The 18551-nt window shown below is 53.4% G+C and overlaps 1 protein-coding gene across 1 annotated transcript in view; it reads right to left on the bottom strand.

Moving 5' to 3' along the window:
• The window catches only part of LOC143958429 (erythroblast NAD(P)(+)--arginine ADP-ribosyltransferase-like), a 37895-nt gene that overhangs the window by 5235 nt on the left and 14109 nt on the right, over positions 1–18551 (bottom strand). Inside the window, exon 2 of the mRNA XM_077467816.1 lies at positions 3380–4124. Coding sequence (XP_077323942.1) covers positions 3380–4124 — 745 coding nt within the window. The remainder of the gene's footprint in view (positions 1–3379; positions 4125–18551) is intronic.

The raw sequence follows: 18551 nt of genomic DNA, 5'->3' as shown, positions 1-18551 counted from the left end.
CTTATTTTGCATTTCATTCCTGAAATGTACCTGACATATAGCCCTTGATGGTAACTTACGGTCCTTCCAACCACAGAATATCTAAAGCCAGAAAGTTTTTAGCTTTGTTTAAAGTATGTCAGTTATTCCGTTACCAGACAAATCATGACGAGAGAGGAAATCTCTCTAGAGGTGGAAAATGTGTAGACAGTTGTTACCAAAACAGGTGTCCTCATTGGAAGAGTTCCATCCATCTCCAATAATAACAGAAATGTTGGATTTCCCATCACTTTCTATCACTTGACAATGGTCCTCCAGACAAATAGAGAGGGTAATGCCCCGTACACACGAGCGGACTTTTCGACATCCAAACTCCGACGGACCGAGTCCGTCAGACTATCCGATCGTGTGTGGGGCTGCAACGGACTTTAGCTTCGCTAAAGTCTGACGGACTTTAGAAATGAAGCATGCTTCAAATTTTCCAGACGGAACTCCGCCGGACCCGGTCCCCTTCGAAAAATTCGCTCGTGTGTGTGCTACTCCAACGGACTAAAACCGACGCTAGGGCAGCTATTGGCTACTGGCTATGAACTTCCTTATTCGAGTCGGGTCGTACGTCATCACGTTCGAATCCGTCGGAGTTTAGTGTGATCGTGTGTGGCCAAGTCCGTTCGGCCGAAAAGTCTGTCAGAACTCCGTCGGAACTCCGGCAGAACTCCTTTGGAAGTCTGTCGGACATAAGTCCTCTCGTGTGTACGGGGCATAAGTCTGTCCTGTGGGGTCACAATCAGCAATAGAAACCCCGCAGTGAGTTTAACCCTTCCCCATTCCATTATAAAAGGTGTTGGCTTTAGATATTCACTTGTAAACCATAAGAAAGTCCTTTGTTATTGCTGCACTTATTTTGCATTTTATATCTATTTGAGTTTGTATTTGACTTGGGGGTGCTAGCAGCTGTATCTTATATCCTACATTTATATTTGTAGCGCAGCGTTAGCCCTTGGACTTTATTTTTTTGCAAATTTCAGGAATGACAGGTGAGTTGGTCACATCAATTTCACACTATAACCTACCACTGCTGGCGTGATACCAGACACAATGTATGGAGGTACACAGGACTATAATAGGCCTTGAACAAGCTACTTCCACAAAACATTAAAACCCCAAATGACTCAAGAACTCCCCTCTTTCTTTACAGATTTGGAAGTCACAGAAATACATCATTATTCACATACAGAAGTAAATACGGTGATAACCTCTATTCAGTCCTTCTTCCCATTTCCTATTGCAGCTGCTTTGCGGATTGGCGAAATATGATTGTGCAGTCCATAGGCTCCAGTCTTAGCCCTTGTACACACGGTGGGAGAATCCGTCGGAATGTGTCCTATCGGACCGTGTCGTCGGATAATCCGACTGTGTGTGGTCTGCATCGGACTGATTCCGTCCGAATCTCCGTCGGACCCAATTTTCCAACATGTTGGAAATATTTCCCGACCAACTGGGCCGGACGGACCTAATCCGATCATGTGTAGAGAATTTTGATCGGACAAAGTGCCACGCATGCTCAGATCAAATTCCTACATCAAAGCTATTGGCTACTAGCCTGAACGTAGTCCCATCGTAACGAAATTACATCATCACGTTCTGAAAGATCAGATTTTTCGCCAACTTGGCCCGACCGTGTGTATGCAACATTTTCGGACAAGATCCGACGGATTTGGTTGCCAAAATCTCCGACCCGTGTGTACAGGGGCTTAGACCAACTGCACTCTGTAATGTAACAGACAAGATCTCGTCTGTGAAAGAACATTTGTCCTGAGGGTGTGGCTGGTACTCAGTAGACATGGGCACCGTCAATAAATTTGTTTCATTCTGTTCCATTACGGTTCGTATTAAAATTAATTCGTACTTCGTATTTCGTGTCCGCGATTCAATGTCGATTCATACGAAATACAAATTGTCGTTAGGTTCGTTAAAGCGGGGTTCCACCCTAAAGTGGAACTTCCGCTGATCGGAACCCTCCCCCCCCTCCGGTGTCACAATTGGCACCTTTCAGGGGGGAGGGGGGTGGAGATACCTGTCAAAGACAGGTATTTACACCCACTTCCGGGCATAGACTCCCACGGGAGTCTACGCCTCTTCCTGTCCCTGCGCGCTGTCTGCTGGGACACACACGGGTCCCAGTGACAGCGCGGACAATTCCTATTGCGCTGCACGACTCGCACATGCACAGTAGGGAACCGGGAAGTGAAGCCGCAGCGCTTCACTTCCTGATTCCCTCACCTAGAATGGTGGCGGCAGCAGCCGAGAGCCGAGCGAGCGATCGATCGGCCTCGGCTGCCGGCATCGCTGGAACCCGGGACAGGTGAGTGTCCATTTATTAAAAGTCAGCAGCTGTAGTATTTGTAGCTGCTGGCTTTTAATATTTTTTTCCACAGTGCAATCCCTCTTTAACGTGTACGAACGTTCTTTACGATGAGTTTAAAGGCAAAAATATACTTAAATAATGACAGTCAATGCTGATGGAAGTTTGGTTTTTATCCGAAATACGAAATTACGTTGAAGAATTTCCTATCCGAAATACGAATTTTTCGTTAGATGAGGGGCTCCCGCCATCCCTGCGCTGTGCTGACTTCCTCCTGGGGGTTCGTAAACAAAAGTTCGTATTTCCTACAAAATTCAGACGCATGGCATTTCGTATTTAAGGCAGCACCGTGGTGTTGAAGGCAGCACCGTGGTGTAGTGGTTAGCACTCTCGCCTAGCAGTAAAAAGGGTCGCTGGTTCAAATCCCCACCACAACACCACCTGCCTGGAGTTTGCATGTTCTCCCTGTCTCTGTGTGGGTTTCCTCCAGGTACTCCGGTTTCCTCCCACACTCCAAAGACATGCAGGTAGGTTAATTGGCTTCTGTCCAAAATTGGCCCCAATATATGAATGGGGGCCTTGGATTGTGGGCTCCTTGAGGGTAGGGACCTATGTGAGTGTGCAATGTACAGGGATAGGGACAATTGTAGATACTCACTGAGGTTGAACTGGATGGACTGGTGTCTTTATTCAACCTTACTAACTATGTAACTATTTCGGATCCTCCCGAACGTATGAATTTAGGGAAATTCGTACGAATTTGAGATTCGTACGAAACGAATCGGGCATGTCTAGTACTCAGCTCTGCCAGCACACAGCACTGCAGCGTTAGATCAAGAAGTATTTTCCTTGTGGAAAAAAAAGATATCTTAAGGCATTTCCAAGCACAAATCATTACAACTCATGTAAAAGTAAAAGTAGAGGTCCATAAAGAGACAAAAAGACATAAAATATAGATATGATTTCATGTGGTGTAACAAACTACTATGCAAACCGACTACTTGACATTTTGAAGAATGGAAATATGGGGGTTACCTTTCGCCAGCTCGCAGTTGTAAACGCTTGACTTCTCCAGAGACTTCAAAGTGATAAAGTTCCTGTTTCCCTCCTTGGAGAAATTGGAGACTTGAAATTTCTCATAGGGCGGTATAAGTACTTCATCCTCACCCGGAAAGAAGGAGAAGTTCTTGATGCTGACTCCATAGCAGGTGTATATGCTAAAGAAGGTGTCCTCGCCAAACTGAAGAGCATTCTGGTCATTCATGGAGGACGAAGTGAACTGCCCCAAGCGGATGGGACTCTGGCTCTCCGCCTTAATTCGCAATCCTTTTATCCCTCTGAAGACCTTATGGCAAGCAGGAGTCTCCACCACATCCAACACTTGAAGAGCTTTGGTCAGGTAATAGTGGAGGACCTTAAAATTGAAGTTTCTCAAGTAATATTCCTTAGACCGTCCAGCCTCTCTCACAGCTTCATTGAAGATCTTGTGAAGAGGTCCGTTAATGGTGTATGCTAGCAAAGCAATGGCATATTCATCCTTAAATCCTTTGGGTAAAAATGTTTGTCTCTTCTTCTCCTTGTCCCATTTAAAGGTTGCAGTGTCCCAGGCATCAGCAAACTCCTTATTTGTGGAATACTCAGCCTGGAAGAGATGAGGAACTTCAGCCTCCATGATATCTCCACACCCTTTATACTGATCATCATATGAAGAACGTGCCATGTCAAGAGAAGATTCTTTCGTTGAAAAAACATCTCGTTTAGAGGTTCGTCTTCCATCCACCTGACCAAAATGTAGAAATATGTCCGATTAAGATAAGGTCCTTGCTACACAACATGTAATTGTCCTTTATTGTTAAAATATCTGACATTAGAAGTGACCTATCAGATTCCAGCTTTCAGTTTCCAGGTACATTCATAGAATTATTATACTGGGTAATGCAAGGAACAAAGATATTACCAAAAACAACACTAACAAATGCCTGGCCCTGGGCTAGCATGGGATGTACCGGCCTCACATTGGTACCAATACTGATCCCTTACAGTAAGTGAACGCATGAAAGCTTCGGAGTCTCCCTGAAATTTCAGCATCATTCAGACATTAGGAACTCGATTATATTCGCTCTAGCTGGAAGCTACACAGGGAACCTATAATCTGCAAAAGGCAACTCCAAAGGTCTTTTTATTTAGGAGGGACGGGACAAATGCCTGAAATGAGTCTCCAGACAACTGCATTCGTTTTGGATAAAATAGATTGCTACACAAAATGGTCTCCAGGCTGCAATCTAAACCCTTCCCTATTATATCCAAGAACACAACAATGGTATTGTATCCTTACAGGATGTCTCAAAAGCCAACCTCAATGCACTGTTGGGGTTCAATATTGATAAATGTAAAGTTCTGCACTTGCGGCTAAGAATATGCCTCATATATACTAGGGGGAGTACAACTGGGGGAGTCCATGGTGGAGAAGGATCTGGGGGAGACCATGGTGGAGAAGGATCTGGGGGAGACCATGGTGGAGAAGGATCTGGGGGAATCCATGGTGGAGAAGGATCTGGGGGAGACCATGGTGGAGAAGGATCTGGGGGAGTCCATGGTGGAGAAGGATCTGGGGGAGACCATGGTGGAGAAGGATCTGGGGGAGTCCATGGTGGAGAAGGATCTGGGGGAGTCCATGGTGGAGAAGGATCTGGGGGAGACCATGGTGGAGAAGGATCTGGGGGAGACCATGGTGGAGAAGGATCTGGGGGAGTCCATGGTGGAGAAGGATCTGGGGGAGTCCATGGTGGAGAAGGATCTGGGGGAGTCCATGGTGGAGAAGGATCTGGGGGAGACCATGGTGGAGAAGGATCTGGGGGAGTCCATGGTGGAGAAGGATCTGGGGGAGTCCATGGTGGAGAAGGATCTGGGGGAGACCATGGTGGAGAAGGATCTGGGGGAGACCATGATGGAGAAGGATCTGGGGGATCCATGGTGGAGAAGGATCTGGGGGAGACCATGGTGGAGAAGGATCTGGGGGAGACCATGGTGGAGAAGAACCTGGGGGAGTCCATGGTGGAGAAGGATCTGGGGGAGACCATAGTGGAGAAGCATCTGGGGGAGTCCATGGTGGAGAAGGATCTGGGGGAGTCCATGGTGAAGAAGGATCTGGGGGAGACCATGGTGGAGAAGGATCTGGGGGAGTCCATGGTGGAGAAGAACCTGGGGGAGTCCATGGTGGAGAAGGATCTGGGGGAGACCATGGTGGAGAAGAATCTGGGGGAGTCCATGGTGGAGAAGAATCTGGGGGAGTCCATGGTGGAGAAGGATCTGGGGGTTCTGGTAGACCATAAGTGTAGCGGTACCCCCGTAGGGGCTGCTGAGTGTTGTGGTCCATCTGTCACCCTTCCCAGCCAGGCATACAGTTCTCATTCACCCTCAGCCAGAAAAACAGTCCTTGAACTTTGTTTTGTATTTTTATTGAGAGGAATAAACTTGGATGGGGATGGGAGATTAATGAGATTCCCAACTGATTGCAGAAAAATACATGGGGCAACTATATACACCTCTGGTATATCCAACTCCAGCATTTCACTTGCTTGCAGACTATCTCTCCTCAACACCTCCAGCACATCACTTGCTTGCACTTTCCGGACCAGGTAATAACCTTTTGTAGGCCTGACACTGGCTCAGAAAGGCCTAAAGCAGATGCCCTTTGCAGGCAGGGACCGCTGGCCCCTTTAGTGTAGCAAAATGTAGAAAGTCCTGGTGCTAGCTGTCCATGTGCTTTCTGCTCCCAGTACCACCTCTTCAGGCCCTGCCAGCTCTCCTGGCTGCAACTGCCTTTCTCTACTGCCCATGCCACCACAGTCCACTTCACTGGCTCTGCCCCCATCCCAGACCGCAATCTCCCAGTCTTCTCAGGCGTGCCTCCCCAGTCATCTCCTGAATGTGTTTCACTCACCAGCCCATTCAGCTGTGACCTGTTGTTCCTCTCTTGGGGACTTTGCCTGGCAGTGCTCTCCTGCTGTCCTCTCTTGTTCCCATGTCCCAGGAAAGCCGTTTATCGGCACTTCCTGGTTCTGTTTATCGGCACTTCCTGGTTCTGTTTATCGGCACTTCCTGGTTCTGTTTATCGGCACTTCCTGGTTCACGCTGTTAGAGGCTTCATTCCACGATCGGAGTTGCGGCGTGTCAGACTGACACACAGCACCAGCGATCGCCGCGCTGCGCACCTCCGCTGTGTTATCCTGGTCACATCATATGATGTCCGGTCAGGATATCACAACCACTTTGCCGCCATCATTCTGCTATATGGTGGGTTATTAGGCCTCAAGCCGACAGGCTGACTCAGTGCCCCCATAACCAATTACCAGATAACCTCCGTTAACTGGGGTACCACCCTCAGGACCCGTCCCACCGACAGATCCTGACTCTTCATTCCGAACTCTCTTCCTCCACTCGCAAAGACCAAACACCACCCACAGCTAACAAGGGTAACCCCTTACCCTTGGGAGCCCCTCCACACTCACAATGCTCGCTGCGCTCCATCCTGGATCCCCAGGGCCCACAGATCGTTCCCCACATCATTGAGGTGCACTCCATCCTTCTTCCAGTAACGCAGCGTCTCCACTTCCAACTCCAGGTGTCTTATCCCCAAACCACCGTTCTGTACCACAAATCTGCTGATGTCCCTGTTTATTTTTCGCCTGGCCCTGTTCACGCCCTCCACTGATCTGGCCATCCTCCAAGAATGACGAGCCACCATGTCGGACCACACGATGATAGTGTATGGATAAGACCTACGCAGCCGCAGTATGTCGAACTTCATATCCCGTGTGATATCCAACATGGACCTGGCTCCCAAGTCATTTCCCCCCACATGTAGAATCAAAACATCAGGAGGCCTGTCCCGCCGTGCAAAATGGTGAACCTCGGATACCATTCTGCTCCACAACATACCCAGAAACCCCAACCAACGGACACAGGCTTCTTGCTTGGAAAACCCCAGCTGCCGCCCGTTAGGCCGGACAGCCGCCCTTCTGGCCCCCCAGCAAACATATGAGTGGCCCAAAATCCAGATCAGGCACTGCACCGCATCTGGAATAAAAGAAAGACAAACATGCCTCCATGACCTTCCAACCAACATAACACCCAACTCAACAGATCCTGAGCCCCCCCCCCCCCCCAAAACCAACTGTCATCACAACAAGTGAGGGCGGACATATAGTCTAAACCTCCTGGATTCCCACCGCCCAATGCGTTTTACTGCGTCCTCGTCCAGACCCGACCTAGCCGCTTCGGTCGCCGCCCCTATCCTGAACGAATGGGAAGAGAAACTTTTGTCCTCCAAACCCATACCCCGTAAACACTTCCGAAAAACAGAGACAAATTGAAATTTCGAAAGAGGGGACCAGTCCCCATGCATTAATAAAGAACCTGCAAACCCCGGTCTGCGTTCCAAAAATCCCCTTACCACCTCCACCGGACATAAAGCCAAACCTGGCTAGGGGTAAACGCATACCAACTTACCCCTTCCAGCCTGATCCGTTTTAGATCTCCGCAGCCTAAGCCCTTGTACACACGGGTCGGACATTCTGACAACCAAATCCGTTGGATTTTGTCCGACGGATTTTGTCCGAAACTGTTGTATACACACAGTCGGACAAAGTTGTTGGACAATCTGATCGTACAGAACGTGATGACGTTATTTCGTTACGATGGGACTACGTTGAGGCTAGTAGCCAATAGCTTTGGTGTAGGAATTTGATCTGAGCATGCGTGGCACTTTGTCCGATCGGAATTCTCTACACATGATCGGACAAGGTCCGATCGGATCATGATGTTGTCGGAAAGTTTTATAGCCAAGCTCTAAAACTTTGTTGGTCGGATATTCCGACGGAAACAGTCCGATGGAGCCCACACACAGTCGGATTACCCGACAACACGGTCCGATCGGACATTTTCCGTCAGAATGTCCGACCGTGTGTACGAAGGCTAATGGAAACCCCATCCACTGTCCACTGGACGTCCTGGAACCCAATGCCCCCTGCACTTTCTTACAGGGGCTAACCAATTCCCCAATCCAGAACGCCCCAAAAAAAGCCAACAAAAAAGCCACCCTGAATAACCCCAACTCTAGAATGCCCCTCAGAATCTCAAAAGACACAGGTCGCCTAGCGTCTTTCTGCCCTACCGTCTTCTTGTAGCCTTCTATTGCCTGGCGCACCCAGAAATCCTTCGTAAAGTCAGGAAGCCCCTGCCATTTGAACAGAAATGCCAAACCCGCCATCTTCCTGCTTACTGCAGCCCCAGAGGCTCCCTCTTCCATCCGTCTAGAAAGGTAATACAGCACCATCCACCGCACTACCGGGCCCATGGGATCCTCACCCAAACCCTGAACGAAAGCCCACCATTCCTCCCATACCTTACCATATGCTCTCCATGTGGGCTCGCTCACCGACCTCCGGATCCATCCTGCGATTCGCCCAATGCAATCGTCTACAACCAGTTGGGACAGGGCACTCCGTGTCGCTCCGCAGCCGGCACCAACTCCAAGAACCTGTCCCACTGAAAGCGAGACAACGCATCAGCAATCACGTTCTCGACCCCCAGCAAGTGCACCGCATAAACGAAGATATTCAGCTGCAAACACCGTAAAACCAGGTGTTGCAGTAGCCTTATAACCGGAGGGGACGATGCAGATGCTCTGTTAATCACCTGCACCACCCCCAGGTTATCACCATGGAACCGCACCTTCCTGTCTCGGAACGATGCACCCCACAGCTCCACCGCCAGCACCACCGGAAACAATCCCAATAGCACCAGATTTTTGGTGAACTCTGCCTCCACCCACGCTCCAGCGGCCCTGGAAAAGGCTCGATGCTCCAGCCGTGTCGGTGAACAATTCCAGATTGAAATTACTCACCGGGCCAGTCATCCACAAAGCCCTTCCATTGAAGGCCTCCAAGAAATGGTGCCAAATCCGTAGATCATCCCTATGCACTTTTTGCAGCTGCACATAGTGCACGGGCGACCTCACCCCAGCCGTGCTCGCCGACAGCCGTCGACAAAACACTCTACCCATCGGAAGAATTCTACGAGCAAAATTGAGTTTGCCCAACAGTGATTGTAGAACTTTAAGCTGCACCTTGCGCTTGTCCAGTAGTCCCTGAATCCCGGTCTTAAGGTCCACGAGCTTGTCCTCTGGCAGCCGGCATTCCATCGCTTCAGAATCCAACACAATATCCAGAAAGGTGATGACCTTCCTGGGCCCCTCCGTCTTGTCTGGTGCCAACGGGATGCCGAACCAATCCGCTATGTGCTCCAGCGTCGCCAGCAACACCCCGCACACTCTGGAATCCGACGGACCCACGCAAAAGGAATCATCCAAATAATGGATAATAGAGTTCAGCATCACCCATTCCACAAATGAGCTAAATGTTTCAAACACCGGGCACGAAATGGAGCACCCCATCGGGAGACAACGGTCAACATAAAACATGTTGTCCCAATGACACCCCAACAACCGAAAGCTCTCGGGATGCACGGGTAGCAACCGAAAAGCCGACTCAATGTCGGGCTTCACCATCAGCGCACCCCGCCCTTATTGGCGGACCCAACCCACCACCGCATCAAAGGATGTGTAGCTAACCATACACTCCCCCGGATCGATGGAATCATTGACCGAACCCCCTTTCGGAAAAGACAGGTGGGGAATAAGCCTACATTTCTGCGGTTCCTTCTTTGGGACCACTCCCAAAGGAGAAACCACAAGATCAGGGAAAGGTGCCACCGGAAAAGGGCCTCCCAATCCGCCCCAATTCTACCTCCTTACGCAGTTTCAGAGAAACCACGTCCGAATGCAGCAGGGCCGACTTCAGGTTCCGTGGCACCGGCGGGACCACCTCCAACCTACCCGGTATCCGAAACCCCTCTGTGAAACCCTCCTCCAATAGGCATGCTGCCTCTCTATCCGGATACCTACAGAGAAGCTGTCGCATCCTTTCCACCATCACTGGCGTCCTCCCTCTTTTGCGCAGCATCTCCAGACCTACCTCTACCCTGTTTGAAACAGTGTGACAAAGGGTGCGTTCCCCCGCAGCCGGAACACTCGTGCTTGTACCGACAGGATCCGCCGAACTTACAGGATCCCTCGTTGTACTGCCAACACGTTCCCTTCTTTCTACTGGCCGATTGTCCCGAAAAAACTGGCCCGGTGCCCACGCCGACATCATCAGGCGCATCCACAGACTAATGTCCTTGTGGTCCCATCTCAGCGACGGCCGCACCGCTCTCCGCTGGTGAAACTGTTCATCGTACCTCAGCCACGCGGTTCCCCCGTACACTCGGTAAGCTTCCCCAACCAAATCCATGTAAAAGAAAAGAGCCGAGCAATGCTCAGCGTTCTTTTCACCAATCGCACTCGCCATGATGGCGAATGCCTGCAGCCAATTTGCAAAGGTCCTTGGTATCAGTCTGTACCTTCGCTTCTCCTCATCGTATTTTTTAGTATCGTCCGGCTTGACCCTGTCTGAGTTGAACTTCTCTTGCGGTAGTAGGGAAAATATCTCCACATACTCACCTTTCCATATTTTCTCCCGTACCTCCGGCTTTAAATGAGCCCCCAACGGCCCCTCAAAGCAGACATACACTTCGCATTTCGAAGAGTCCGCCAAATGTACAATGTCCTGCCTATTTGAGGACTCACTCCCGCTTGAGGCCTTAGAGGGCACTGGTGTTTCCTGCCCTGCGGGCCCAGCCACCGCAGTGACAACCACCCCCTGGGAGCCGACCGACTCTCCCACGCCTTTTGCGCCTCTCCCGGCCACCCTGCCGGAGGGGACCCAAGCAGCCGTCGGGCCGGCGGCAGCCCTCTCCTGGTTCTCAAACCTGCCTACTAGCTCCTTAATCCCAGCCAAAAAACCTAGTAACCTGCTCTCGGCCCTGACAGCCCCCGCCTATCCCCAAGCCCACTTGTTCCACCACCACCGGAGTACCCACTCCCTCAGCACCGCCCGCAGCACCCGATACAACCCCCCCACCAACAGGTAAACTTAAAGGGTACTCACCGGGCTGCACAGGAGCGATCCCACCAGCCGATCTCACGGACTCCCTTACAGGGGTTAGCCTCCTCGGAACCTCACCCTCCGACCTGTGACCGGATATCTGTGCGTCTTCTCCGGACAGCCCACCAGGGGACACGGCCCTGGCTGCCGAGGGTAAAATAGCCGACCTGGCCTGCCGCCGTGCTGAGTACCTGCTTGCGGATTTCCTGGTCGCTTTCGCAGGGCCGGTGCAGCCCCGTCTGACCGATCCCCATTCCTTGACACAAGCCTCCGTCCCTCCTCCGACGACCTGGTGACGCTAGCACTGGGAGGGGGAACCCACCCCCGCGGCTCGGGATCTCCCCCGCTGAGGCCCTAACCCCACGTGTTCCACACCAGGTGGGGGGCCCGCATCAGCTCCTACAGTGCTCCTCAGCGGCCTTGCAGCCCCTGCTGACCCACCCTCCGGCCTGCTCCTCTGACCTAGCCTCCGTGGGGATGGGCTCCGCAGTCTCCCCACTCCAGTCCTGATCACCTTCGATGGAGCCCTCCCCGGACTGCTGGCCCCTGTCCTCCCTCTCCCAGGGGGGTCAGGGGAAAACTGAGATGGCAGCCAGGACCTCCGTGCACGCCCCCCCCCATTAATGCATTCTGCACCCAGTTCTCCCCCCGGGCAGCTGCCTCCTCCCTGAGCCTGGCTATGAGCTCCTCCACGGCCACCATGCTACCACTCACCAGAAATGTTCTTCCGGAATGATGCCTCATGGAGGGGGCGGGATCACCCCCCCTACACTCCCAGCCAATCCCGAGCCCCCCTATCATGCAGGGCTAACATGCACTGTTCACACAGTCATGCCAGCCCGCTGCCTACGGGGTTTTGTTAACCCCTGCGTCGCCGGGCTTTCCTTTTCATTTACTTTGAGCAGGCAGTTGATTCAGTTAGCTAGATCTCACTGCAGACCGTTCCTGCTGTACTGTTTCTAATCTACTTCAGACAGGCAGTTGATTCAGTTAGCTGCAGAGTATTTAGTATATATATATATATATATATATATATATATATATATATATATATATTAGGGCTGGGAAATGTAAAGATTAATTACTCGATTAATCGTTCATTTTTTTGATCGATCAATTTTTTTTTTGATCGAGCAAAATTCTTTTAATCGGTACTCACCTCTCCACCGGCTTCCGGGCCTCCAGGGAGTTCTGACAGAGATCCAGTGACGTCATGGACATCGACGTCACCGGCCTCCTCCCCCCCTTCCTCAAGTGCCTCTGTAACGACATATTCGGCGACCCATCGCAGTTTGCTACGGAAGTGACGTTCCGTTGCCGCCATCTTGCTACACCCCACACTCGTCCACAGTAAGGATACACAAAGAAGGGGGAAAGTGGACATGTTGTTACACCCACCGGAGTTTTGCATTATAGACGTATTTATAACAGTAAAGTCCGTTTATATAGTGAAGTACAGGACTTAGAAGTGTGACTGCTTAGATGCTGAAATTTAAAAGCAGCGAACTTGTAGATGTAGATGTAGATGTAGTGCCGGCTCCTGAAGAGCATGCGCTATATGTTTTGAAATTTAAGTTACACCTGAACTGCAGTTTGGTTTGGGTATATCTGTTCCAAATTTTGACCTCAGCATCAGTCTGACTGGACTATAGGGTGTTCAGCCTGGCCATAGGGGGCGCTGTCTCTTCTGGCAGGCATGGAACCACAGTCTGGTTGGGTACTTTAGGGTTACTATCTCTCGGAGCCCGCCCAGTGGGAGTGTCACTCTTGCTGTGCTTTCTGGGAGAGGGTACTTAAGATGTGGATGTCACGTGGTTCGGGGTTCCGGTCCAGAAGTATGTTCTGACTCCATGGTCCTGGTCCTCCTGACCAGCCCCCGGGAAGGCTATGGCTTGGGGTGCGGATCTACCTGGCTTTGTGTCTCGGGGCTGGCTAGCCAGAGGCAAGGAAACAAAAGAAAGGATTCAGAGGTGGTCCGGTGCCATCTCCGGTCATGGAGAGGCCCAGCAACTTCGTAGCCTGAGTGAAGCTGAAGTACCTGAGTGAATCCAATTGCGTGGGTATCGCTGAACTGGCTGAAAGATTCTGGTACCACAGGAATGTTCTACAAGTTCTAGTTTCCTACGTGTTCTACAGCAACGTCTGTGCCAGAGACTTTTTTTTTAAGCACCTTGTTGGCTGCTAGACCTTGTGAGAGACGGACTGTCCAACCTGAGTGACCATCCAGCTGTGATTGGCTGTTCTCTGGATTTATTCAAAGTAAGCAAGTCCTTTATTATTGACTTTGACACTTATGCCGCGTACACACGATCAGACAATCCGCCCGTGTGTGGGCTCCGGCGGACTAGAAAGAAGTTTTGACTCAAAATTGTCCGCCATACCCTTCCTCCGTCCATACCCTCCCTCCGTCCATACTCTCCCTCCGCCCATACTCTTCCTCCGTCCATACCCTTCCTCCGTCCATACTCTTCCTCCGTCCATACCCTCCCTTCGTCCATACCCTTCCTCCGCCCATACACTCCCTCCGTCCATACACTCCCTCCGCCCATACACTCCCTCCGCCCATACACTCCCTCCGTCCATACCCTCCCTCCGCCCATACACTCCCTCCGTCCATACCCTCCCTCCGTCCATACACTCCCTCCGTCCATACACTCCCTCCGCCCATACACTCCCTCCGTCCATACCCTCCCTCCGTCCATACTCTCCCTCCGCCCATACTCTTCCTCCGTCCATACCCTCCCTCCGTCCATACTCTTCCTCCGTCCATACCCTCCCTCCGTCCATACCCTTCCTCCGCCCATACACTCCCTCCGTCCATACACTCCCTCCGCCCATACACTCCCTCCGTCCATACACTCCCTCCGCCCATACACTCCCTCCGTCCATACACTCCCTCCGTCCATACCCTCCCTCCGTCCATACCCTTCCTCCGCCCATACACTCCCTCCGTCCATACACTCCCTCCGTCCATACACTCCCTCCGTCCATACACTCCCTCCGTCCATACCCTTCCTCCGCCCATACCCTTCCTCCGTCCATACCCTCCCTCCGTCCATACCCTTCCTCCGTCCATACCCTTCCTCCGCCCATACACTCCCTCCGTCCATACCCTTCCTCCGCCCATACACTCCCTCCGCCCATACACTCCCTCCGTCCATACCCTCCCTCCGCCCATACACTCCCTCCGCCCATAGACTCCCTCCGTCCATACCCTCCCTCCGCCCATACCCTTCCTCCGCCCATACCCTTCCTCCGCCCATACACTCCCTCCGTCCATACACTCCTTCCGTCCATACCCTCCCTCCGCCCATACACTCCCTCCGTCCATACCCTTCCTCCGCCCATACACTCCCTCCGTCCATACACTCCCTCCGTCCATACCCTCCCTCCGTCCATACACTCCCTCCGTCCATACACTCCCTCCGTCCATACCCTTCCTCCGCCCATACACTCCCTCCGCCCATACACTCCCTCCGTCCATACCCTCCCTCCGCCCATACACTCCCTCCGCCCATAGACTCCCTCCGTCCATACCCTCCCTCCGCCCATACCCTTCCTCCGCCCATACCCTTCCTCCGCCCATACACTCCCTCCGTCCATACACTACTTCCGTCCATACCCTCCCTCCGCCCATACACTCCCTCCGTCCATACCCTTCCTCCGCCCATACACTCCCTCCGTCCATACACTCCTTCCGTCCATACACTCCCTCCGTCCATACACTCCCTCCGCCCATACACTCCCTCCGTCCATACACTCCTTCCGTCCATACACTCTCTCCGTCCATACCCTTCCTCCGCCCATACACTCCCTCCGTCCATACACTCCCTCCGCCCATACACTCCCTCCGTCCATACACTCCTTCCGTCCATACACTCCCTCCGTCCATACCCTCCCTCCGCCCATACACTCCCTCCGTCCATACCCTTCCTCCGTCCATACACTCCCTTCGCCCATACACTCCCTCCGTCCATACACTCCTTCCGTCCATACACTCCCTCCGTCCATACACTCCCTCCGCCCATACACTCCCTCCGTCCATACACTCCTTCCGTCCATACCCTCCCTCCGCCCATACACTCCCTCCGTCCATACCCTTCCTCCGCCCATACACTCCCTCCGTCCATACACTCCCTCCGCCCATACACTCCTCCGTCCATACACTCCTTCCGTCCATACCCTCCCTCCGTCCATACCCTCCCTCCGCCCATACACTCCCTCCGCCCATACACTCCCTCCGTCCATACCCTCCCTCCGCCCATACCCTTCCTCCGCCCATACCCTTCCTCCGCCCATACACTCCCTCCGTCCATACACTCCTTCCGTCCATACCCTCCCTCCGCCCATACACTCCCTCCGTCCATACACTCCTTCTGTCCATACCCTTCCTCCGCCCATACACTCCCTCCGTCCATACACTCCTTCCGTCCATACACTCCCTCCGTCCATACACTCCCTCCGCCCATACACTCCCTCCGTCCATACACTCCTTCCGTCCATACACTCCCTCCGTCCATACCCTTCCTCCGCCCATACACTCCCTCCGTCCATACACTCCCTCCGCCCATACACTCCCTCCGTCCATACACTCCCTCCGTCCTTACACTCCCTCCGTCCATACCCTCCCTCCGTCCATACCCTGCCTCCGTCCATACACTCCCTCCGCCCATACACTCCCTCCGCCCATACACTCCCTCCGTCCATACACTCCTTCCGTCCATACACTCCCTCCGTCCATACTCTCCCTCCGCCCATACACTCCCTCCGTCCATACCCTTCCTCCGCCCATACACTCCCTCCGTCCATACACTCCCTCCGCCCATACACTCCTCCGTCCATACACTCCTTCCGTCCATACCCTCCCTCCGTCCATACACTCCCTCCGCCCATACACTCCTCCGTCCATACACTCCTTCCGTCCATACCCTCCCTCCGTCCATACCCTCCCTCCGCCCATACACTCCCTCCGTCCATACACTCCTTCCGTCCATACACTCCCTCCGTCCATACACTCCCTCCGCCCATACACTCCCTCCGTCCATACACTCCCTCCGTCCATACACTCTCTCCGTCCATACCCTTCCTCCGCCCATACACTCCCTCCGTCCATACCCTTCCTCCGTCCATACACTCCTTCCGTCCATACCCTCCCTCCGTCCATACCCTCCCTCCGCCCATACACTCCCTCCGTCCATACCCTTCCTCCGCCCATACACTCCCTCCGTCCATACTCTTCCTCCGCCCATACCCTCCCTCCCTCCGTCCATACCCTTCCTCCGCCCATACACTCCCTCCGTCCATACCCTTCCTCCGCCCATACACTCCCTCCGTCCATACACTCCCTCCGTCCATACCCTTCCTCCGTCCATACACTCCCTCCGCCCATACCCTCCCTCCATCCATACCCTTCCTCCGCCCATACACTCCCTCCGTCCATACCCTTCCTCCGCCCATACACTCCATCCGTCCATACACTCCCTCCGTCCATACCCTTCCTCCGTCCATACCCTCCCTCCGTCCATACCCTCCCTCCGCCCATACACTCCCTCCGTCCATACCCTCCCTCCGCCCATACACTCCCTCCGTCCATACCCTTCCTTCGCCCATACACTCCCTCCTTCCATACCCTCCCTCCGTCCATACACTCCCTCCGTCCATACACTCCCTCCGTCCATACCCTCCCTCCACCCATACACTCCCTCCGTCCACACCCTTCCTCCGCCCATACACTCCCTCCGTCCATACCCTTCCTCTGTCCATACCCTTCCTCCGCCCATACCCTCCCTCCGTCCATACCCTTCCTCCGTCCATACACTCCCTCCGTCCATACCCTTCCTCCGCCCATACCCTCCCCCCGTCCATACCCTCCCTCCGTCCATACCCTTCCTCCGCCCATACACTCCCTCCGTCCATACCCTTCCTCCGTCCATACCCTTCCTCCGCCCATACACTCCCTCCTTCCATACACTCCCTCCGCCCATACCCTTCCTCGGTCCATACACTCCCTCCGCCCATACACTCCCTCCGTCCATACACTCCCTCCGCCCATACCCTTCCTCCGCCCATACACTCCCTCCGTCCATACACTCCCTCCGCCCATACACTCCCTCCGTCCATACCCTACCTCCGTCCATACACTCCCTCCGTCCATACACTCCTTCCGTCCATACACTCCCTCCATCCATACCCTTCCTCCGCCCATACCCTTCCTCCGCCAATACACTCCCTCCATCCATACCCTTCCTCCGCCCATACACTCCCTCCGCCCATACACTCCCTCCGCCCATACACTCCCTCCGTCCATACCCTTCCTCCGTCCATACCCTCCCTCCGTCCATACACTCCCTCCGTCCATACCCTTCCTCCGCCAATACACTCCCTCCGTCCATACCCTTCCTCCGCCCATACAATCCCTCCGCCCATACACTCCCTCCGCCCATACACTCTCTCCGTCCATACCCTTCCTCCGTCCAAACCCTTTCTCCATCCATACCCTTCCTCCGCCCATACACTCCCTCCATCCATACCCTTCCTCCGCCCATACCCTTTCTCCATCCATACCCTTCCTCCGCCCATACACTACCTCCGTCCATACCCTTCCTCTGCCCATACATTTCCTCCACCCATACACTCCCTCCGTCCATACACTCCCTCCGTCCATACCCTTCCTCTGTCCATACACTCCCTCCGTCCATACCCTTCCTCCGTCCATACCCTTCCTCCATCCATACCCTCCCTCCGTCCATACCCTCCCTCCGTCCATACACTCCCTCCGCCCATACACTCCCTCCGTCCATACACTCCTTCCGTCCATACACTCTCTCCGTCCATACCCTTCCTCCGCCCATACACTCCCTCCGTCCATACTCTTCCTCCGCCCATACCCTCCCTCCCTCCGTCCATACCCTTCCTCCGCCCATACACTCCCTCCGTCCATACCCTTCCTCCGCCCATACACTCCCTCCGCCCATACACTCCCTCCGTCCATACACTCCCTCCGTCCATACCCTTCCTCCGTCCATACCCTCCCTCCGTCCATACCCTCCCTCCGCCCATACACTCCCGCCGTCCATACCCTCCCTCCGCCCATACACTCCCTCCGTCCATACCCTTCCTTCGCCCATACACTCCCTCCGCCCATACACTCCCTCCGTCCA

This window comes from Lithobates pipiens, unplaced genomic scaffold (genome assembly GCF_037356315.1).
Source record: "Lithobates pipiens isolate NorthernLeopardFrog02 unplaced genomic scaffold, aLitPip1_a1.2 Scaffold_106, whole genome shotgun sequence".
In the NCBI taxonomy this organism is placed as follows: Eukaryota; Metazoa; Chordata; class Amphibia; order Anura; family Ranidae; genus Lithobates; species Lithobates pipiens.
Note: the sequence above shows the minus strand (reverse complement) of the source record. Positions and strands in the feature narration are given on the sequence as shown.